General features: G+C 37.2%; 1 protein-coding gene across 1 annotated transcript in view; it reads right to left on the reverse strand.

Annotated features, from left to right (window-relative positions):
* Window positions 1–1,005: 1,005 nt before the first annotated feature.
* PPP6C (protein phosphatase 6 catalytic subunit) overlaps window positions 1,006–21,338 on the reverse strand; it is a 36,826-nt gene continuing 16,493 nt past the window's right edge. The window contains exons 2-7 of the mRNA XM_040482314.1: window positions 16,408–16,503; window positions 11,965–12,030; window positions 10,586–10,727; window positions 5,541–5,620; window positions 5,159–5,368; window positions 1,006–4,284 (exon numbers count right to left, since the gene is read on the reverse strand). Of these exons, the coding sequence (XP_040338248.1) occupies window positions 4,036–4,284; window positions 5,159–5,368; window positions 5,541–5,620; window positions 10,586–10,727; window positions 11,965–12,030; window positions 16,408–16,503 (843 nt within the window). The 3' untranslated portion in view covers window positions 1,006–4,035. The remainder of the gene's footprint in view (window positions 4,285–5,158; window positions 5,369–5,540; window positions 5,621–10,585; window positions 10,728–11,964; window positions 12,031–16,407; window positions 16,504–21,338) is intronic.

The raw sequence follows: 21,338 nt of genomic DNA on the forward strand, positions 1-21,338 counted from the left end.
CAGAATTTTAGGATCTAGAGAACCCAACTCACTCAGGGTCATACAGCTACAAAAACAAATAATGCTTAAGATGGCTTAAGAGGGTTTAAGATGTACTCTTGCATATCCTAAAGGAGTTGAAGTTCCAGCTCTCCTATGCAACCTTGGACAAGTTACCTATCCTAAATCTGTTTCCTCATCTGAAGGGGCAGGGAGGGCAGGGCACAGAAAGAGGTAATATAGTCATAGAACCATAGTAAAGGTAAACACAAAATAGGGCATGTACATCATTTAGCTAAGTTAGCTATTACTGCCTGGCAGAGCTGAGTTTTTACATAGATCTGATCCCAGAGCCTATATTCTTTATGCTATTCCATAACACCTCCATGTATTCTTTTATATCTCATTCCCATTTATACCCAAAAGCAGAGTGCTGAGAATAGTGGATGTCCAGGGTTTGAGTGGAACATACTTACGTAAGTATTTTTGTTGATACACACAAAAAAATCTTCACAAATTTCATGCAGTTTTGAATAAAGAAAATATTTGAGTGATCCAAGTCAGAATAGTCTTACTCTCCTGAGGGTAAAAAAGGCAATCACCAACTGATTGGTAAGGAAATAGAAAATGAAGAAGAGGGGAATAAGGAACAAACAGTCCCCCAAGCATCTACTGTGTCGGACACCATGCTAGGGGACTTTGCAAATGCTTCTGGGTGTTTTACTACTGTATACTTCATCAGCATGAATACACACTGTAAACACACAATCGAAAGAGTTGTGACATCTCGTGATGCATGGTTCTGGGCATGGGGTCCAGGACATAACAATGACTACTTCCTTTAAAGAACTGGAACACTTAGCTCAAAGTCAAATGCAAAACAAGAAAAAGTTTCACTTCTGTTTACTAGTCAAGCAACCAAGTGAAGGAATAAGCATTTTTTAGTTTAAATTGTGTTATATAAAATGCTAACTTTTGGTCGGGACATGCTACAGACTATGCATCAGATAAAATTTTCTCACAAACTTCCTATAATCTTTTTATTAATTTACACTGAGAGAATATAGCACCTTTCATCCAAGGAACTGAAGGTGCTTTACAAACATTAGCATTTAAAAAACAATTACAATTAAAAATCTGGATTCGTGCTGTTAAATCTCTTCGACTCCAGATACACAATTTTCTGGAGGCTGATGGAAAGCAATTCTATTTCTGACAACAAAAAAGGCTCAGAAAGAGTTCAGATTTGCTTTCACAATACAGGCATTTCCAAAACCTGGTGCTGGGCTCACAAAGCAAAAACACACAAATCTTAATGCAATGAACAATATTTCAAACCTTATTTCAAAAGCAAAACCCAGGGTTTAAGACGTCACAATCTTCCAACAGTTCTAGTCATCCAGACGGAGTAGGAGCTGATGCATGTTGCATATGAGATGTGCTCTTGATCCAGGCTTTTTACGTTCACACCCAAATGAACACATTTAAAGTGGTGAGATGTTTCAGAAAAAAGCATTAACCTATAAAAAGCTAGCCAAGAGCATATCAGGAAGAGGGGAAAGGGAGTCATTGGCAATTAAAAGTAGACAGTTCTCACTAGAGCCTAGGACACTTTATTAGAAACCAAGTATATCATCAGCAAATAAAAATAGTTATCACCCCCATTAATACAACATAAAGGATTTTACATTCAGCCTAGATACAGGGAGTAACAGATCCTCCTGCCTACAAATCTATGACTTGCAAGTATCTTCCACTACATGATTACTCTATATCGTACATAGCCCTTATTTAGTAGAGGGATCCAAATATTCCTTTTAGGCTTACAAAGTCCAATACATTCACTCTCTCTTCCCTTTACATGTCTAATAGTAAAAACTATTTTTTTTCATGCAAAAAAGCCGTTATTCAGCTGAAGAGAAAATAATCAGACAAAATAGAGATGGCAATTAAGGAATGGACAGATTATTATTGGCACATGCCCAACTAGTGACAAACAAATGCAGTACACCATGACTTAAAAATAAAGGTCACATTACAGGGATAACTAAAACAACTACATCAATCTGAGCTAGGGAGTGTCAAATGGGAAGGGAGGGCTGAGGTTACCGATTTTATTGATACAACTTAAAAGCAGAGGAGCAAGCACTTAAATACAATTTATGGTAACAGAAAAAAATACTGCAGAGAGCTGTTCAAAGACCACACCAAGTTGTCTGTATCATTAATTTCCAGTGTTTCACAATTAGTAAAATACATAGCTACATATCCCTGTAAGATAAAAATACCTTTCCCCCTGAATTACACTGGGGTCAGGGCAGTAACTCAAAGCTACTGACCCAACAGTTCAAGTGTGTGCAGCAAATGTCTCAGCCACCTCTTTCATATAGCTATACAATTAGAAACTAAACAAGGAGCTAGGTGGTTGTGGAAAAAAAAACAAAAAACAAAACATTATTGTGCTCATTTAAAAAAAAAAAAAAAAAAAAACCCTGATGAAAAATTATGTGCCAAGAAGCTTAGACTATAAAGATTTTTATTGCATTTTTAGGTAACCTGGAAGTTCTTATCCTGAAGGGGAAAAGTTGGTTTTCAAAACTACCTGAACAGATACTAAAGTGCTTTATTAACTGGCTGGCTTCACAAAGATTTCCTGGAATGACAAAAATTAATTATAGTAGTAAAGGGATACCAACTATTTCACAAAATGGTAAATTCCGACATCACTTATGACCAGAGTCATAAGAGACACTGGAACACTTGTCCTTATTAAGTGGACAGTTGCATATAAAGAACTGATCATCACACCCTTTGGATATTCAAATTACTTACACAAAGCTGAAACATGGTATCACAGACCTTTACAAAAAAAGGACAATCTGTTTCTTCCTACACTTTTTTAAATTTTGCTTCCAATTACAGTTCACAAATACAAGAGTCCTGACTTTTCAACCTTTCCAGTTGCAGTTAAAAAATGAACACTTTCTAAAAGTTAAGGTCAAGTGTTACAACAAGAGAAGAATGATTCCCATCGAAAAGTACACAGATTTTACTTAATGATACTCATGATAGATTGTAAACTGGATCGATCACATTCTACTCAACTGGTATCAAATGAACACATCAGCATTACAAGTATTAAATGTTTTTCTATTACTCTAGAGAATATAAACCAAAACATTAATATGGCAGTTATGTTCTTTAGGCACAGTTTAGTGATTTTTTTTTTTAAAATAAATAGTATTGAATTTCGGTTGAAGTTTTAAACTCAATAACCAAAGGGTCAAGAACTCTGATTAGGAGGGGGGGGAAAAGAATAACTTTAAACTAACAATGTAAGCTGTTTAAAATTTCTAACACTTTAACCTATCTGGGTTTTATTTAAGAGTACTTTATTAAAAAATACAAGGAATCTGAAAAAAGATCAATACAATTATCTTACTGTACAAAGTCATATGCTGTAGCAGTTTTAACTAAAATTTAAAAACACAACAAGGAGGGCAGCCCTTTAGACCAATTTATTTTATATCCACTTAAAATATCATCCAACAAAGGACAATGACGTTTACATCTGGGACAGGTATACATAACTCGAGGCATCTGCAGTCCATCGTGCCCACTGAATAACAACTTTGCTGCTGAAATTTCTTAAAACTTACCAAACTAAAACAAAAGGCTGAATGATACAAAAGGAGGAGCATTTCGGTGTAGTCTGTTCTGTCAATTGGCTTTTTAAAAAGAGGAAACACATCCTGTTTCCCCCAGACCAGTAAATAAGCAAGAGCTACATGCAGCAGTGTGAGTATTAAGACATTTCTCAAGTCTTTTCAAATGAGTCCAAGGTGGGGATGGGATGGGGGAGAAAATTGATAGAAAAACATTGCTATAGACACCGTAACAAACAATAAATTTAGATAATTTAAAATTAAAAAAAAAAGGCAAGAGGCAGCATTTCAGCAGCAAAGTGCTCGATAAAAAGTATATTGAAGAGGGTAATACACGAGAGTTGGGGTAAGAAGAGGGCAGAAAAATGGGTCAGCAGGATGGGCGAAGGCCTCAAAGGAAATACGGCGTCGTCGTTCTGGGAGGAATAACACGTTCTGAATCTGGAACTGCCCGGAATAACTTTGGTTCTCTTGTATTTACATCTTTGAAGACCATGATCGAAGCAATATTTCCACAACGATAGCAGTAATTAGGAGCTGACCATACTGTTACCAGCTTCTCATCAAACATAAATTTATAGCCTTCGTGCACTAGTTGGTGTGCTCTGCAGATGAGTTTTAAGTTGTTGATATGGACAAACTGTAATTTAGAAAGGTTTTGTTAAGTAACCAGCACATTAAAAAAAAAAAAAAAAATCATGCTACATCAATAAAAGAATAATATCTAATGAAGTATAAATCCTGTTACTACTAGAGTTCTCATGATTACAAAACCCATTCTACTAGTTATCCCCCAAAATTCCAGTAAGTTACACACAAATACAGCTGCTTTGGCCTAAGTTATGGAAATCATCCAGTCACGTAATTATTTAAAAGTTTCTGGACAAAAAAGCATTCTATAAGTACTAGCAGATATGAAAAAAGTTTTTATGGTGTAATAATAAGTATATTGCTATTAATATCTATCATACTGAGGGTTTAGTATGATCCTTAAAAGAATTCTGAGATTTATCGTCCTTCTTTTGTAACTTAACGGAAGCTCAGAGAACATAAATAACTTACTTAAATTATGCTGAACCCAGCTCTTTCATTCCATTATGTTGGATTACTTCCTTATATAAGCTTATCCCTACATGTGTATGTAATGTGTGTGTATTTAACTGAAAACAGCCTAACCTCAAAGGTTGGCTTTTCACTATAAAAACACATATCAAATCATCATGATGTACATCTAAAACTAATACAACGTTACACGTCAATTACATCTCAATTAAAAATATAGTAAAAATTGTTTACCTGTGTGTGTGTCTATCTTGCCCTTGCTATATTAATATTTAATTGCAATATTTGAAAGAAAAGAAACATTTATTTTATACATATTACCAAGTGGATATTGAGGAAGACATACATCATAAGCTAGATGAGAAACAGACGGTTGTTATCTATAGCCACATAGTTCTTTATGTAGTCTACTAGCAACCAACAAACCATTTTCTCAAAAAAACTGGCTTTACCTCATTTGTGACCTTTGCGCCAAAAAGCCAACCTGCTCCTCGGGGACTGATTGCCCAAGTATCCACATCTTCAGGATCTGACCAAACCAGATCACAAAATGCTCCTTTATGAGGAATTTCCTGATTCCGTTCAATGGTTCGAATTTGATCCAGTGTTTTGATATCAGGAGATAAACCACCATGAACACACAAAATCTGCTCATCTATTAACTAGCAAAAAGGATAACAGAGTTGAAAGTGTAATAATAAACCCAGTCATATCTAAATTCATCAATGAATGCTAATGATAACAATATAATTGAGATGGCAATTGGATGAAAGTATGCAAAGTGTTACTGGCAGGAAAATACTTAAGCTTTTACAAAGATTTCCATAAACTTACAGCTGCTACTGTGAGCATGTCGAAAACTTTGGTACAATATCTCCAGGCATTAGCATTTCCATATTTGGTTTGGCACTCATCTATCAAAGAAACAGAAGAGTTCTCATTAATGAAGTTCTGAATCTGCTGATAAAAATAAAGAATACTTCCAATAATAAAGAAGTTTAGCTTAAACTAGGATGGCAAATTATGACACTTATTGAGCCCTGGTAGGTCTTCCATGTAGAGCCATGAAGGAGACGAGTGTTTAACTAGTCTAAGAATGTGGTCCTGCTTTTCATTCCAGAAGCAGCCCTACAAAGCAGCTGACATCAACATGCTATAATCAGGGAGAGCTAAATATTAAATTCACATAACCCAAAACAAATGCTTTTATCTAGTATGTTATTCACACTGGACAATTCTATCAAGCTGAGTAATTTCTTTAATGTGACCACCTTATTCTACTAGGGTAAACTAATTAGAGGACCCTTAATTACAGGAGCATGGGTAATTCCTATCTCAATATTTCTCAGGCCTAGATTGTCTCCTCTGAGATTTCTGCAAATCATGCAATGAAATACTTGAGCTTCAGTAAGTACACCTGCAGTCATCACTGGGAGACAGACTGCCAATCAGGTCCTTACATATTCCTAGCTGAACACTTTCTATGCTGTCTACAACAGTTAATAGGATATTCATCTCTTCTTTCAATTAATACCATGGAAGTTCTGTTCTTTGACTTCTTCCTTAATTTTGAAAAAAAAAAAAAAGTAACATATCGTTATTACAATGATATAGAAGACTACAGGGTATGGTCCATCCTCATGATTCTCTAAATTACATGTCTGTGTGAAGCAGGATCCTTATGTAAACTCACCATGAGAGAGAGAGCCAAAGTATAAGAGACTCGTAAAAACTGAGAACAAACTGAGGGCTGACGGGGGGGGTGGGTGATCGGTACTGAAGAGGGCATCTTTTGGGATGAGCACTGGGTGTTGTATGGAAACCAATTTGACAATAAATTTCATATATTTAAAAAAAAAAAAAAGAAAGAAAAAAAAAGAAAAAAGAAACTCACCATGAGAGCGCTAACACTGAGCTGAGCTTGCAGACAGGAATCTTGTCTTTTTCATCTTCATACATACACAAAGCATTTGGTTCACAATAACTGCTCAGTATACATTTATCAGTGTGAACTGAAGGCCCAATATAATTAATAGCTATATATGGACATTTTTACTACTTCAAAATCAATGTTAAGTTCCATGTTGACTAAAATTATCTCCCACCTGAGGAGCTCGTGGGCTTCCTGTCATTAAAACCACAGATAGGCACAGCTTGGGAACAAGAGAATTCAATACTAGATGTTATGCTGTTGTCATTTTCTTTGGTAAAGGCATCTTGATTAAAATGTTGTCTTTAAAAAAAAAAAGTCTTCCTTCTCTTCCTCCTTTTTTGCCTTGCATTGATAAATATTGGTCAGGGGCACCTGGATGGCTCAGTGAGTTTAGTGTCCCACTTCAGCTCAAGTCATGAGCTGTAGGTTCGTGAGCTCAAGCCCCACATCAGGATTCTTTGTTCCCCATCTCTGTCCCTCCCCTACTCATGAGCATGCCAGTGCATGCGCACATGCTCGCTCTCTCTCGCTCTCTCTCTCTCTCTCTCAAAAATAAACAAACATTAAAAAAATAGACGTTGAGCAAAAATGAACTACTGGGACTTCATCAAAATAAAAAGCTTCTGCACAGAGAAGGAAACAATCAGCAAAACTAAAAGGCAACCGGCAGAATGGGAGAAGATATTTGCAAATGGCATATCAGATAAAGGGTTAGTATCCAAAATCTGTAAAGAACTTATTAAACTCAACACCCAAAAAGCAAATAATCCAGTGAAGAAATGGGCGAAAGAGATGAATAGACACTTCTCCAAGGAAGACATCCAGATAGCCAACCGACACATGAAAAAATGCTCAACATCACGCATCATCAGGGAAATACAAATAAAACCACAATGAGACACCACCTTACACCTGTCAGAATGGCTAACATTAACAACTCAGGCAACAACAGATGTTGGCAAGGATGTGGAGAAAGAGGATCTCTTTTGCATTGTTGGTGGGAATGCAAGCTGGTGCAGCCACTCTGGAAAACAGTAGGGAGGTTCCTCAAAAAAAACTAAAAATAGAACTACCCTATGACCCAGCAATTGCACTACTAGGCATTTATCCATGAGATACAGGTGTGCTGTTTCTAAGGGACACATGCACCCCCATGTTTATAGCAGCACTATTCACAATAGCCAAAGTATGGAAAGAGCCCATATGTCCATCGATGGATGAATGGATCAAGAAGATGTGGTATATATATACAATGGAGTATTTACTCGGCAATCAAAAAGAATGAAATCTTGCCATTTCCAACTACGTGGATGGAACTGAAGGGTATTATGCAAAGTGAAATTAGTCAGAGAAAGACAAAAATCATATGACTTCACTCATATGAGGACTTTAAAAGACAAAACAGATGAACATAAGGGAAAGGAAACAAAAGTAATATAAAAACAGGGAGGGCGACAAAACAGAAGAGGCTCATAAATATGGAGAACAAACTGAGGGTGGCTGGAGGGGTTGTGGGAGGGGGGATGGGCTAAACGGGTAAGGGGCATTAAAGAATCTACTCCTGAAATCATTGTTTCACTATATGCTAACTAATTTGGATGTAAATTTTAAAAAATAAAAAATAAAATTTAAAAAAAGATGTTGATTGGGGCGCCTAAGTAGCTTAGTTGGTTAAGCGTCCAACGGGCTCAGATCATGATCTCAAAGCTGGCAGGTTCAAGCCCTGCATCAGGCTCTGTGCTGACAGCTCAGAGCCTGGAGACTGCATTGGATTCTGTGTCTCCCTCTCTCTGCCCCTCCCCTGCTCATGCTTTGCCTCTTTCTCTCTTTCAAAAATAAACACTAAAAAAAATTTAAACTTATAAAAAAAAAGTTGGTCAAATTTGGGGGTGTAGTAATATGTATAATAACAAGCTTAGAGCCAGTTGGCTTTTACTAACACCACAGTATGTACTATCCAAACTATTAACTGTTTTGCATAAGAATCAAAAAATTTTAATTCAAATGGTACTTGGTATTTTATGAAAACCAGAAGTAACTTGTAAAAACAAGTAACAGCCATCTAACTTTTCAATTACTAATAACAAAGTTATATAAACAATAAATTATCAAAATTTCTCAATTTAATAATTCACAATGGCTTACAAATCAAAGAGTTAAGAGTTTACTTATCTTTATTTTTTAGCTTACCTTTATAATTACAAAAAAGAATCCAAAATATAAAATCCAAAACTAAAGGGTCATGAGATAAATATTTTCAAATTTCTCAATATCCACCTTAACTGTGCTTAAGGAAATTTCATGTTAATAATCTCAATAGCTCTGCTATCTTCTTCAAAGAGCTTCCTAACCTCATTTTTTTTTTAAAGATTTTATTTAAGTTTGAAAGAGCTTGTGTGCACATGCACAAGACGAGGGTTGGGGACAGAGAGACAGGGAGAGAGAGAATCTCAAGCAGGCTTCATGCTAACAGCGTCAGCACCCCCTGAAAGATTAATTGATTCATGGCGCCCCTTACAGGTTTTACTTTTAAGTAATCTCTATATTCAATGTAGGGCTCGAACTCACAACCCAATAATCAAGAGTTACTGCTTTACCGACTGAGCCAGCCAGCCTCTCTCTAACCTCATTTTTTAAAACTTTCAACCATATAAAAGTTTTATAGAAGCAGATTTTGCTTTTAATGGCTAAGTTCTGTTTCTGATCCCTGAGGTCCTGGCATTCTCTGGAGCAAGCACACGGGCAGACAAATGGATACATACATACTTACATAATTTTATATATGTAAAAGGATATTCTTTCAGCTATGTGTATAACAGCAATTTAAAAACAACTCCAAGGTTCAATGTTAAAGGTATTAGTTTAATCAATTATAGTACATCCATATAGTGTAATATGATACAACTATAAAAATAATGTCAATGAAGTGAAAAAAGGCTGGTCACAGCATTAAGTGAAAAAAGCAGGTATGTACACACACAAAAATATGTTTACAAACACACACATACACACATATACATAGAATAGGTTCTCAAACTTTCTTTTTCTTTTTAACTTTTTTTTTAACGTTTATTTATTTTTGAGACAGAGAGAGACAGAGCATGAATGGGGGAGGGGCAGAGAGGGAGACACAGAATCTGAAGCAGGCTCCAGGCTCTGAGCCATCAGCCCAGAGCCCGACACGGGGCTCGAACTCACGGACCGCGAGATCGTGACCTGAGTTGAAGTCGGACGCTTAACCAACTGAGCCACCCAGGCGCCCCGGTTCTCAAACTTTGAAGAGCAGAACATTCACCTTTAGCAGATTCTAAGATTCCCACTCCAAAAGGTGTTCAGTGGGGTCCAACAATGCACATTTTTAACAAGCACCCCAGATGATTCCAATAAGGTAAACTGAGGACTACACTTTGAGGCACACATCTAGAAAGATGTACATCAAAAATTTAAGAATAGCTCTCTCACCAGGGGCACCTGGTTGGTTGAGTGTGTCCAACTCTTGATTTTGGCTCAGGTCATGATCTCGCAGTTTATGAGACTGAGCCCCACAATGGGCTCTGTGCTGACAGTGCAGAGTCCGCTTGGGATTCTCTCTCTCCCTCTCTCTCTACCCCTACCCCACTCTCATGCATGCTCATGCTCTTTCACTCTCTCAAAATAAACAAATAAGCATTAAAAAAAAAAAAAAAAAGAATAGTTCTCTCTCCATGGTAAGGTTCTTGATTGGGGAAAGAGGAGGATTTAAAGGTTGAGAAAGTAGGGGTGCCTACGTGGCTCAGTCAGTTGAGCCAAAGTCATGATGCCAAGGTTGTGGGATCGAGCCCCACATCAGGCTCCACACTGAATATGGAGTCTGCTTAGGATTCCGTTTCTCTCTCCCTCTGCCTCTCTTACTCTCAAAAAAAAAAAAAAAAAAAAAAAAAAAGAATCAGAGAATAGAAAGTCTTACCATAAAATCCATACACCTGTGTTATCTGTCTACTCTCATGATTTCCTCGCAAAAGTGTAATACGATCAGGCCATTTAGCCTTTAGTGCAAGAAGGTAAGTGAAGGTCTCCAAACTATAGTAGCCTCTGTCTACAAAATCACCCTGTAAAATAAAAGTTTACAGTTAGAAACAATAGCAACAATATTTTTTTTATACCAAAGTGTACAAACTCAGAGACCCAGTCAAAAATAACAAAAATGAAGAATCAAACATTGAATTATTTGAATATTTGATTTTAACAAAAAATTCAAATTGAAGTAAATAACTATTTCTACTAAATGTCTGTGCTAGTCTTAGGATTCAAGAGCAGTGCAGGAACCTGCTGTGCAATTCTCTCAAGGATCTTCCCTGGAAAATCACCATTTTTCCAATTCTCTATCGCCTACACTAGCAGATATTTCTAAAAGGTCATGTGTGAATCAAAAAACTTTAGAGGGGCGCCTGGGTGGCGCAGTCGGTTGAGCGTCCGACTTCAGCCAGGTCACGATCTCGCGGTCCGTGAGTTCGAGCCCCGCGTCGGGCTCTGGGCTGATGGCTCAGAGCCTGGAGCCTGATTCCGATTCTGTGTCTCCCTCTCTCTCTGCACCTTCCCCGTTCATGCTCTGTCTCTCTCTGTCCCAAAAATAAATAAACGTTGAAAAAACAAATTTAAAAAAACAAAAAACTTTAGATGAATTTCAAAAATCACTTTGCATCAGAAAAGCTACCAAATTGAAGAAATAGTATTTTTGTAAAAGCAGATACCAAAATTATACTACTGTTCTGGGTTCAGCTTTGTATTTAACAACTGCATGTAAAGCCATACTAATTACACTTCTCATTAATGTCTTACTTGGGACAATATTAGAACAATAGGAAGACACCTAAAAGAATAGGAAAGTGACCCACAAACCTTTAGAAGGGAGGAAAATGACAGGATTCAGACAAAATTCAACAGTAACATTACATTCCAAAAGGAAACTAAGCAAATATCCACCTTAATACCAAATGTGTATATGCCTATATTCATCAATCCACAGATTAATAAACGATGAAATTGCTCAAAATGTGTGATAAAACAACAGTAAAATTAAGATTTGTGTCTTAAATCTATGGTTCTGGGCTATATTTCTGCCAGTCACTACTTAGGGCTACAACCCAGTCCTATGCACACAGTAATTTACTAAAGCAATTATTTTCAACTAGATGACGTGGCAAAATGTAAAAAAATACAGAATCACCTTTTCATGTATTTAAATAGTGAATGTCACATGGCAATGAAATTATTACATAATTTACATGTAGCAAGTCAGATCTTTTCCATTTTAATAAATATTTGGTATCATTGGGGTTTACGTACCATAAATATGTAGTTTGTGTCAGGAACCTGACCTCCAGTTCTGAATAGCTCACAAAGGTCATAAAACTATAAAAGAAAGGCAATATATGCTGATTACAAATTCCTGTGAAGGAGTAAAATAATAAAACTGAGAGCGAAATGTGTAAAGAAGCATTTAATTAAGAAGACCTCAAATATTTACACTTACAAAAAGAAATTAAGTGTGAGCAAAACTGCCAAGCACACAGCTCTCAAGCTTAAAAAAAAGCACTAAAATAAATCTCACAATTACCATTAAAGTCATTCCTAGATCATTAATATTACAGGCCTTCCCCTTCAAATTTCTGTCATTTATCTCCCCATCTATCACTTGAGAATTTTTTTTAAGTAATTTCTATGCACAGCATGGGGCCTGAACTCACGACTCTGAGATTAAGACTTGCATGCTCTACAGACTGAGACAGCCAGGCATTCCATCACTTGAGTATTTGAAATAACTGATCATTTATCTAACTTGTCAATAAGCTAACCTAACCACCCCACCACATACTCAGTATCTATTTTAATGAGACAAAAGATAAGAAAACAAGTGGATAAGAATTTCTTTCAAAGAATAAATTTACATGATACTTCATAGTATCTTGAAGAGCAAATCAACCTACCTTCCTACACTCTACTTTGCAGATGTGTGTACCCTCAGGCTCTACAGCTATGGAGTGTCTTCTCAATAATTAGTAAAACAGAACTGTTTATTTCATCATATTCTATTTGACTGAAAATTGGAAACTCATAAATTGTCCATTTGGTAACTTCAGTCAACTAGATTATCTTAATCCTAATTTCTAAAGAAAACTTCACAGTTTGTCTAAGAAAGGATTTTGAATTAAAGGAATTGACTGTAATATATTATACCAACTACAACTAATTATTTCCTATACAGTCATCTTCTACACTTGAAACTAAAAAATTACTTAAATTTCTAACACTTAAAACAGTACAGAAATCTTAGTCACAGTGAACAAAACTGAAATTTAAATGTTAACTACTAAAAGAAATAAAGCACTACTCTTTATAATGTTTCATAAATCTGAAGCGTTGTTACTGGCTTAGAGTTAAGAAAAACTTTAACAAGTTTACAATAAAATTTTCCTATCTTCTTAAAATTAGCAAGCAAATAAATGAAACAAATATTCAACTCAGTCAAGTGGTAAACTTTTGTCCAAAGTATTTGCTGTCCATTTCTACTATGTAAAGACCTTCCCTTTGAAAGTATACTTCTCAATTCCCAACCCAAAGATGTATATATGATATATATACATATAATTTACATAGTATATACACACACACATAATACGAGCATGTGTGTGTGTGCGTGTGCACACACGTGTTACTCTGGCCTAATATTTCCACTTCTTTGACTATATCCTAAGGGCAAAAAGAAGGAAGGAAGGAAGGAAGGAAGGAAGGAAGGAAGGAAGGAAGGAAGGAAGGACGGACGGAAGGAAATAAATGTTGTGTGAAATTATAGAAAATGTGTTACAACATCATTTATAACAACAAAAGAAACAACCTTCACGACTAACATAAGACACTATTTTAACAAAGTATGATCTACCAACTCAAAGGCCTGGACCAATAGTGAATAATGATTATAATGCCTGGGTGGCTTGTCAGTTGAACATCCAACTTCGGCTCTCATGGTTCATGAGTTCAAGCCCCATGTGAGGCTTTGCACTGACAGCATGGAGCCTGCTTCAGATTTTCTGTCTTCCTCTCTCTCTCTGCCCCTTAACTCAATCTCTTTTAAAAATAAATGTTATGGGGCGCCTGGGTGGCGCAGTCGGTTGAGCGTCCGACTTCAGCCAGGTCAGGATCTCGCGGTCCGTGAGTTCGAGCCCCGCATCGGGCTCTGGGCTGATGGCTCGGAGCCTGGAGCCTGTTTCCGATTCTGTGTCTCCCTCTCTCTCTGCCCCTCCCCCATTCATGCTCTGTCTCTCTCTGTCCCAAAAATAAATAAACGTTGGAAAAAAAAAAATAAATAAATAAATGTTAAAATTTTTTTCTTTTAAATACTAATGGTTATGATGGAAACTATGTAGCAAAATAAAAAAACAATTAGGGAAAAGAATGTAACACAAAAGTTTACCTATAATAAACTACACAATTTTGTTATGTAAAAATTGAGTATGTACACACAGAGAGTCAGAAAGGGAACATTTAAAAGTTTTATAAAACAGTTGCTTTTGTAAAGGTATGGTGGAAGTGTCCTTTAACTCCTATTCATGTTTATAGTTCTTATAGCTATATGTTCTTAAATAAAAACTTTTTAAGTTCCTATTTACCCTATATACATTTAAAAGATGATCAAATATTCTGCTTTAGGGACCCAACAGTTCCTGCCCCAGAATGGAAGTTTTGCCAGAATTAACGAACATAATAAACATTTACTGAGAACATGTGAAGACAACTAAGCTTGTCCTACATTACTGGAAGCTCACCTCATCATTTCACAAATAATCTCTAACGTGTATTATGTTTTCCACATCACAGAAACTCTATAAATGTTCTCATTTTAAAACACAAGCAATCCTGAAGTGGATTTTATTCCATTGTTTGAGGCAAGGAAACAGCTGGCTAGCTCAGTAGTTTTTAAACTTCTTAGCTTCAGGAACATTCATAATTCATATTCTTAAAAATCAGAGGTCCCCAAAAAGTTTTTTGCTTATATCAACTGTTATTAACCATATTAGAAAACTAATCACTTTTTAATATTTAATTTTTTAAATCAGTAACAACTCATTAAATAGTAACATACACAGATTTCTAATGAAAAATAAACAATGTTTTCAAAAACAAAACAAATTTAATGTCTGGCTAAATAGATTTTCATAACCTGACTCTGCATTCAGCCTGTTGGGATATTTTTATTTTACAAAAGAGTATTTTAAGAACATTAAGAAATAACAGTACATATTCCTTTAATACATCAAAACTTGACAAGTGGTCTTTTCCTACTCTGTTAGTAAGAAAGACAGACTGGTCTAACACTCTCAGTAGCTAACACACTGGTCATTTGGAAAACAGAAATGATATTTCATTATACATCACCAAAAATCATATTTGTTAATATCACACTAACAGAAAAGTAAGAAAGTACGTACGTACGTATGTATGTATGTATGTATGTATGATTTTCCAGAAAAGTCTTTAAGTATCAGAAGCTGATAGCCTCAGGGCACCCAAGTGGCTCAGTCAGTCACTTCCAACTCTTGATTTCATCTCAGGTTATGATCTCACAATTTGTGGGTTCAAGCCCTGCATTGGGCTCTGCACTGTCAGAGCTTGCTTGGGATTCTCTCTCTCTCCCTCTCTCTGCCCCTCCCCTACTTGCTCACTCGCGCTCTTGTTCTCTCTCTCTCTCTCTCTCCCTGGCCCCTCTCAAAAAAAAAAAAAAAAAAGTGACAGCATAGGCCTGTCACAAGCTAAAGTAGCCTCTTTTTTTATGGAACACTATTTTTACTTGAGATAATGAAAAACATACTATGGGTATTTGGCAAACATCTTTCCAACAGTGAAGGAAGTGAGCCAGTCACTTCAAGGAAACAATTGACAGTATTTATTGCCAATGACAAAATTTGAGTTTTCAAATGAAAAAAATAGAATTGAAAATTTGAGTCCACAGAACTGTCACTGTATCATGTCTTACAGCCACAATTCCATTGTATGTATACAGCAGACTGAGTTGAGTGTTCTGTTCAGCTTTCACTCCCAGTTTAAAACCAAAAACCAAAAACCAAACCAAAAAAAAAAAAAAAAAAGAAAAAGAAAAACAAATACAAATACCTCTACAAAACACAGAGGGTTTCCAGCTAGGCTATATGGTGACAGTAAGAGTCTAAAGATGAGGTGTACTCCTCCTGCCACTGCTTTGAAACTCTTAAAAAACAGACAAAAACCTAGCAGATGAGAAAAGGAGACAAATCCTCCTCCTCCTATTCTAGCAGTGACTTGCTGTGAAATCACGCACCAACAATTTTATCTTTCTGAACCTTTGCTATCTCATTCCCACTAAGGAAATGATACATTAAAATATGACATGAATGAGTAAAGTGAATAAATAGAAATGAATAGAAAATTAGTGCCTAAAACCAAAGCACCTCCTGTTAATCACAATCACTGTGAACTGTCCACATTTATTTTCTCTCTTCCCCATTCCACAGAGTAATAATGCTGCATTCTATCCACTTTGCAAATATAATTTCAACAAATTCCATGAATAATTTGATCACTGCTTTTACTCACTGGATTAGTAACCAGGAATCATTAGTGTCACACAGACTGAGGCAATCTACCAAATGACCAGCTGTTTTTGTTGTTTTTCTGGTGGCTTTTTCACAGCACAAATGGAAACACACATGGACTATGGACAGTACAAAAGCTAAAAATCTGCTCATGAAATTTTACCTGTCCGTGTATGTCTCCACACACTGTTACTGGTGTTGATACTGGCTGGACATTTGACTCTTCTAAGAGGAGGTCACAAACATAGTCACATAGCCGCTGTAGAAAGAGAAAATAGAATGCAACCTTTCACTACAATATTAAAACTAAAGATCAAATGCAAAAAAGACAAGAATATGTATATTGTTTCATAGGAAAGGAAACTACCCTTTAATGATTCTATGATATGATTTCTGTCTGTTTTTTGCCTTCATCTCATAATGCCTGTGAACGATACAATGGCTATTCCAAAATACAAACTCCCTGGCTACACAGACAATAGGTTTAAGAAAACATCTTTAAAGAAACTGTAAAATGATGTTTTTCACCAAACAAATAAATGTAAGAGTAAATAATTTTAACATGAAAAGTTTTTTATCTACTAATTTCTATCTACTAATTTTTAAAGTAAATTACAAACCATGCACTTACCATATGACCTAGCAACTGCACTCAGCAATGAAAATTTATGTCCACATAAAAATCTGTGCACAAGTGTCCACAGAAGCTTAATTCATAACAGCCAAAAACTGGAAACAAATCAGTGTCCTTCAACAAGTGAATAACTGAATTAACTGCTATATTCATTCCATGGAATACTATTCAATAATAAAAGAAACCACTGACACATAACAACCTGGATGAGTCTCAAGAGATTTATGTTGTGAGGAAAAAAAAAAAAACCCATCCCAAAAGGTTACATAAGGTATGATTCCATTTATATAACACTCTTGAAGTAACAAATTTATAGAAATGGAGACCAGCTTAGTGATTGCCAGGGGTCCAGAAGTTAGGAGGAACAGGAGGGGAGTGGGTATGATTACAAAAAGACAAAATGAGGAATCCTTTTGGTAATGGAAATGTCTGTGTCTTGAATATGGGGTTGGATACATAAAACTACAGATGTATTAAGATTGCACAGAACTGAATACACACACACACAACACAAATGAGTACAATAAAAACTGGTGAAATCTGAACAAGATCATGGGTTGTGTCAATATCCTGGTTGTGGTACTGCTACCACAGTTCTACAAGACCTTACTCCTAGGGAAAACTGAGTAAAGGGTACATAGGATCTCTCAGTATCATTTCTTTCAACTACAAATAAATCCAGTTATTTCGAAATAAAAATTAAAATTTAATTAATTACAAAATGTAAACCTAAAATTGAGGAGTCACCCTACTTTTTAAAAAGAACTGTAGGGGCACTTGGATGGCTCAGTTGGGTGAGGGCCCAACTCTTGATTTCGGCTCAGGTCATGATCTAATGCTTCATGAGTTCCAGCCCTGCATCAGGCTGTGTGCTGGCAGCACAGAGTCTGCTTGGGATTCTCTCTCTCCTGCCCCTCTCCCCACTTGCTCTCTCTCTCTCAAAATAAACATAAAAAAAAAAAAAAAACTTAATGAAAAACCATTTGTCCTCTGAAAACATATCAAAAGATTTTGTAGAAGGAAAATGATTCTCCCAACAGTGCTATGGAGAAGGAAGTGTATCATCTTGCTCTCCATGGAGAACTGGAAGAGAACCTACCTTCCAAGACCAGTTTATACTACAGTCAGAGGCCCTACTGGGTTTTATGATAGGTCTGCCAAGAAAGGAGAAATTAAACTACACAAGCATTAAAAAGGTATTTTATTATTTTTTTTAATGTTTTATTTATTTTTGAGACAGGGAGAGACAGAGCATGAACAGGGGAGGGTCAGAGAGAGGGAGACACAGAATCTGAAGCAGGCTCCAAGCTCTGAGCTGTCAGCACAGAGTCCGACGTGGGGCTCGAACTCACGGACCGCGAGATCATGACCTGAGCCGAAGTCGGCCACTTAACGACTGAGTCACCCAGGTGCCCCTAAAAAAGTATTTTAAAAATTTTACTTACTTACTTAATTAATTAAAAGGGGAGGCACCTCACTGGCTCAGTCAGTAGAGCATGAAACCCTTGATCTCAGGGTCATGAGTTCAAGCCCCAGGTTGGGTGTACAGCTTACTCTTAAAAAAAAAAAAAAAAAAAAAAAACCTATGCAGACATAATGAAATTATTTTAAACATTAAAAAATCTAAACGCAACAACTTACTTAAACATATGAGAGACACACTTTAACAGCTATAGCTACTGTATACAGAGCCAAGCATAGGAAAGGACTCACAATGAGAGGGCAGGGGAGGCCCCTTGAAAGAAAATGAGGGGAAATATAGCTGCTCAGAAAATTTCAAAATAAAATGGCTTGTTATTATTCCTAGGGTAAGTTCATGATCTTCAAATACCACCTCAAAGGCAAGATCTTTTGTTTGGCCTAGAGTCCTTCTGGCCTTGGGTGTCTGCGTAGCTAGCTCCCTCTTGGGTTGAATTTCCCACAATCTTCAGATGCTTCACCGATCTTTACTCCTGCCAATAATCTATCCACTATTCATAACAGGAATAGACACCAGTGAGTAAAACAATGTTTCTGAACTCAGAGCCTTACCTTTACAATAAAAGATGGTCTCTCAAGGTTCTTTCAGTTACACAATTCTGGCTTACATTTGTAAAGGAAAAAAAATCCAGCTTTTTCTTTCCTATGTAGGGAAAAACTCAGTCTTCCCTAGTGTGTGCTTCTTTCCTGTGTGTTTCCTTTACTAGTCACACAGAACATTCACACTCTGGTCACCAAATGTGCAGAGGTTTTTTCCCCCCACAACAAGAAATTCTCTGTGACACCAGCTGGTTGTTCTACAATTTAACTCAATTCTGCCACTACCCATCCAGATTCCACAAGGGCTCAGTCCCACAAGACTGTGCCACCTCTTCCCCACCACAGACACATATTACAGACATCAATCACAAGTTCAGGTTATCACCTATGTTTCTGACCAACTGGCTGCAGATCAAAGGTTATGGAGGTTACAAAGATCTCATCCTTGGGTTTAATTAATTTGCTAGAGCAGCTCACAGACTCAGGAAAACATTTACTTACATTTATCAGTTTATTAAAGAATATGACAAAGAGGGGCGCCTGGGTGGCGCAGTCGGTTAGGCGTCCGACTTCAGCCAGGTCACGATCTCGAGGTCCGGGAGTTCGAGCCCCGCGTCAGGCTCTGGGTTGATGGCTCAGAGCCTGGAGCCTGTTTCCGATTCTGTGTCTCCCTCTCTCTCTGCCCCTCCCCCGTTCATGCTCTGTCTCTCTCTGTCCCAAGAATAAATAAACGTTGAAAAAAAAAATTAAAAAAAAAAAAAGAATATGACAAAGAGAATGAATGAACATCAGATGGAATGTTCCCCCATACTTCGGGGATTTTATGGAGACTTCATCATGTAGACATGATCCATTATTTTTTTTTTTATTTTTTATTTTTTTTATTTTTTAAAAAAAAATTTTTTTTCAACGTTTATTTATTTTTTGGGACAGAGAGAGACAGAGCATGAATGGGGGAGGGGCAGAGAGAGAGGGAGACACAGAATCAGAAACAGGCTCCAGGCTCTGAGCCATCAGCCCAGAGCCTGACACGGGGCTCGAACTCACGGACCGTGAGATCATGACCTGGCTGAAGTCGGATGCTTAACCGACTGCGCCACCCAGGCGCCCCACATGATCCATTATTAACTCCATTTTCAGCCCTTCTCTCTCTGAAAAGAATGGGGGGCAGGGCTGAAAATGCTAAACTTCTTTTTTTTTTTTTAATTTTTTTTTTTCAACGTTTATTTATTTTTGGGACAGAGAGAGACAGAGCATGAACGGGGGAGGGGCAGAGAGAGAGGGAGACACAGAATCGGAAACAGGCTCCAGGCTCTGAGCCATCAGCCCAGAGCCTGACGCGGGGCTCGAACTCACGGACCGCGAGATCCTGACCTGGCTGAAGTCAGACGCTTAACCGACTGCGCCACCCAGGCGCCCCGAAAATGCTAAACTTCTAATCACGGTTTGGCCTTCCCGGTGACCAGCCTATATCCAGGAGCCATGTAGAAGCCCACCCAGGGTTACCTCATTAGAACAAGACATTCCTATCACCCAAGACATTATAAGGGTTTCTGTGATAGGAACTGGGGGCAGAGACCAATATACATTTTCTATTATATCACAGCACCAAAGACCACCTATGTCAGGGGGGCCTGGGTGGCTCAGGTCGTGATATCACTGTTTGTGAGTTCGACCTGGCACCAGGCTCTCTGCTCTCAACTCAGAACCTGCTTCAAATACTCTGTGGCCCTCTCTCCCACTCGCATGCTCTTTGTCTCTCTCTCTCTTAAAAATAAATAAACATTAGGGGCGCCTGGGTGGTTTAGCAGGTTAAGTGGCCGACTTCCATTCAGGTCATAATGTCATGGTTTTTAAGTTCAAGCCCCAGGTTGGGCTCTGAGCTTTGCATTTTCTGCTCATCCCCCACTTGCATGTGCACCTTCACACACACACACCCCCCCTCAAAAATACATAAACATTAAAAAAAAAAAAAAAAACCCTCCTATGTCAAATCTCTCACTGGACCCAGATGATAAGACTGAGACCCACAAGCATTCAGGTCACAATGTTACTTAATTTTTCCAACAGATCTGGGACCCTGGTTACCTACCTCTTTTCACTGTACTATCTTGAATATTCAGCTGTTCAACATAACAAATATTTACTGAGAGTCTAATATGATTACCAGTATTATTCTAGAAACAAAGTAAATAAATAGTAATGACCAAACAGAATAAAAGCCCTGATCTCAGGGGCTTATACTCTAATGAGGAGAGGTATAGAAAATAAACAAGTAAAAAATATATACATATTACTTTTTCAGATACTAATAAGAGGGAAGGAAAAAAATGAAGCCCTGTAATAGGGATCAAAATGGCAGAGGTGGGTAGCAGGTACTGATATTTTAAATGGGGTGAGCACAGAAGCCTTACTGATAAGCAATTTCTGAGCAAAAATCT

Source organism: Herpailurus yagouaroundi, unplaced genomic scaffold (assembly GCF_014898765.1).
Source record: "Herpailurus yagouaroundi ecotype Mexico unplaced genomic scaffold, PumYag 160, whole genome shotgun sequence".
Classification (NCBI taxonomy): Eukaryota; Metazoa; Chordata; class Mammalia; order Carnivora; family Felidae; genus Herpailurus; species Herpailurus yagouaroundi.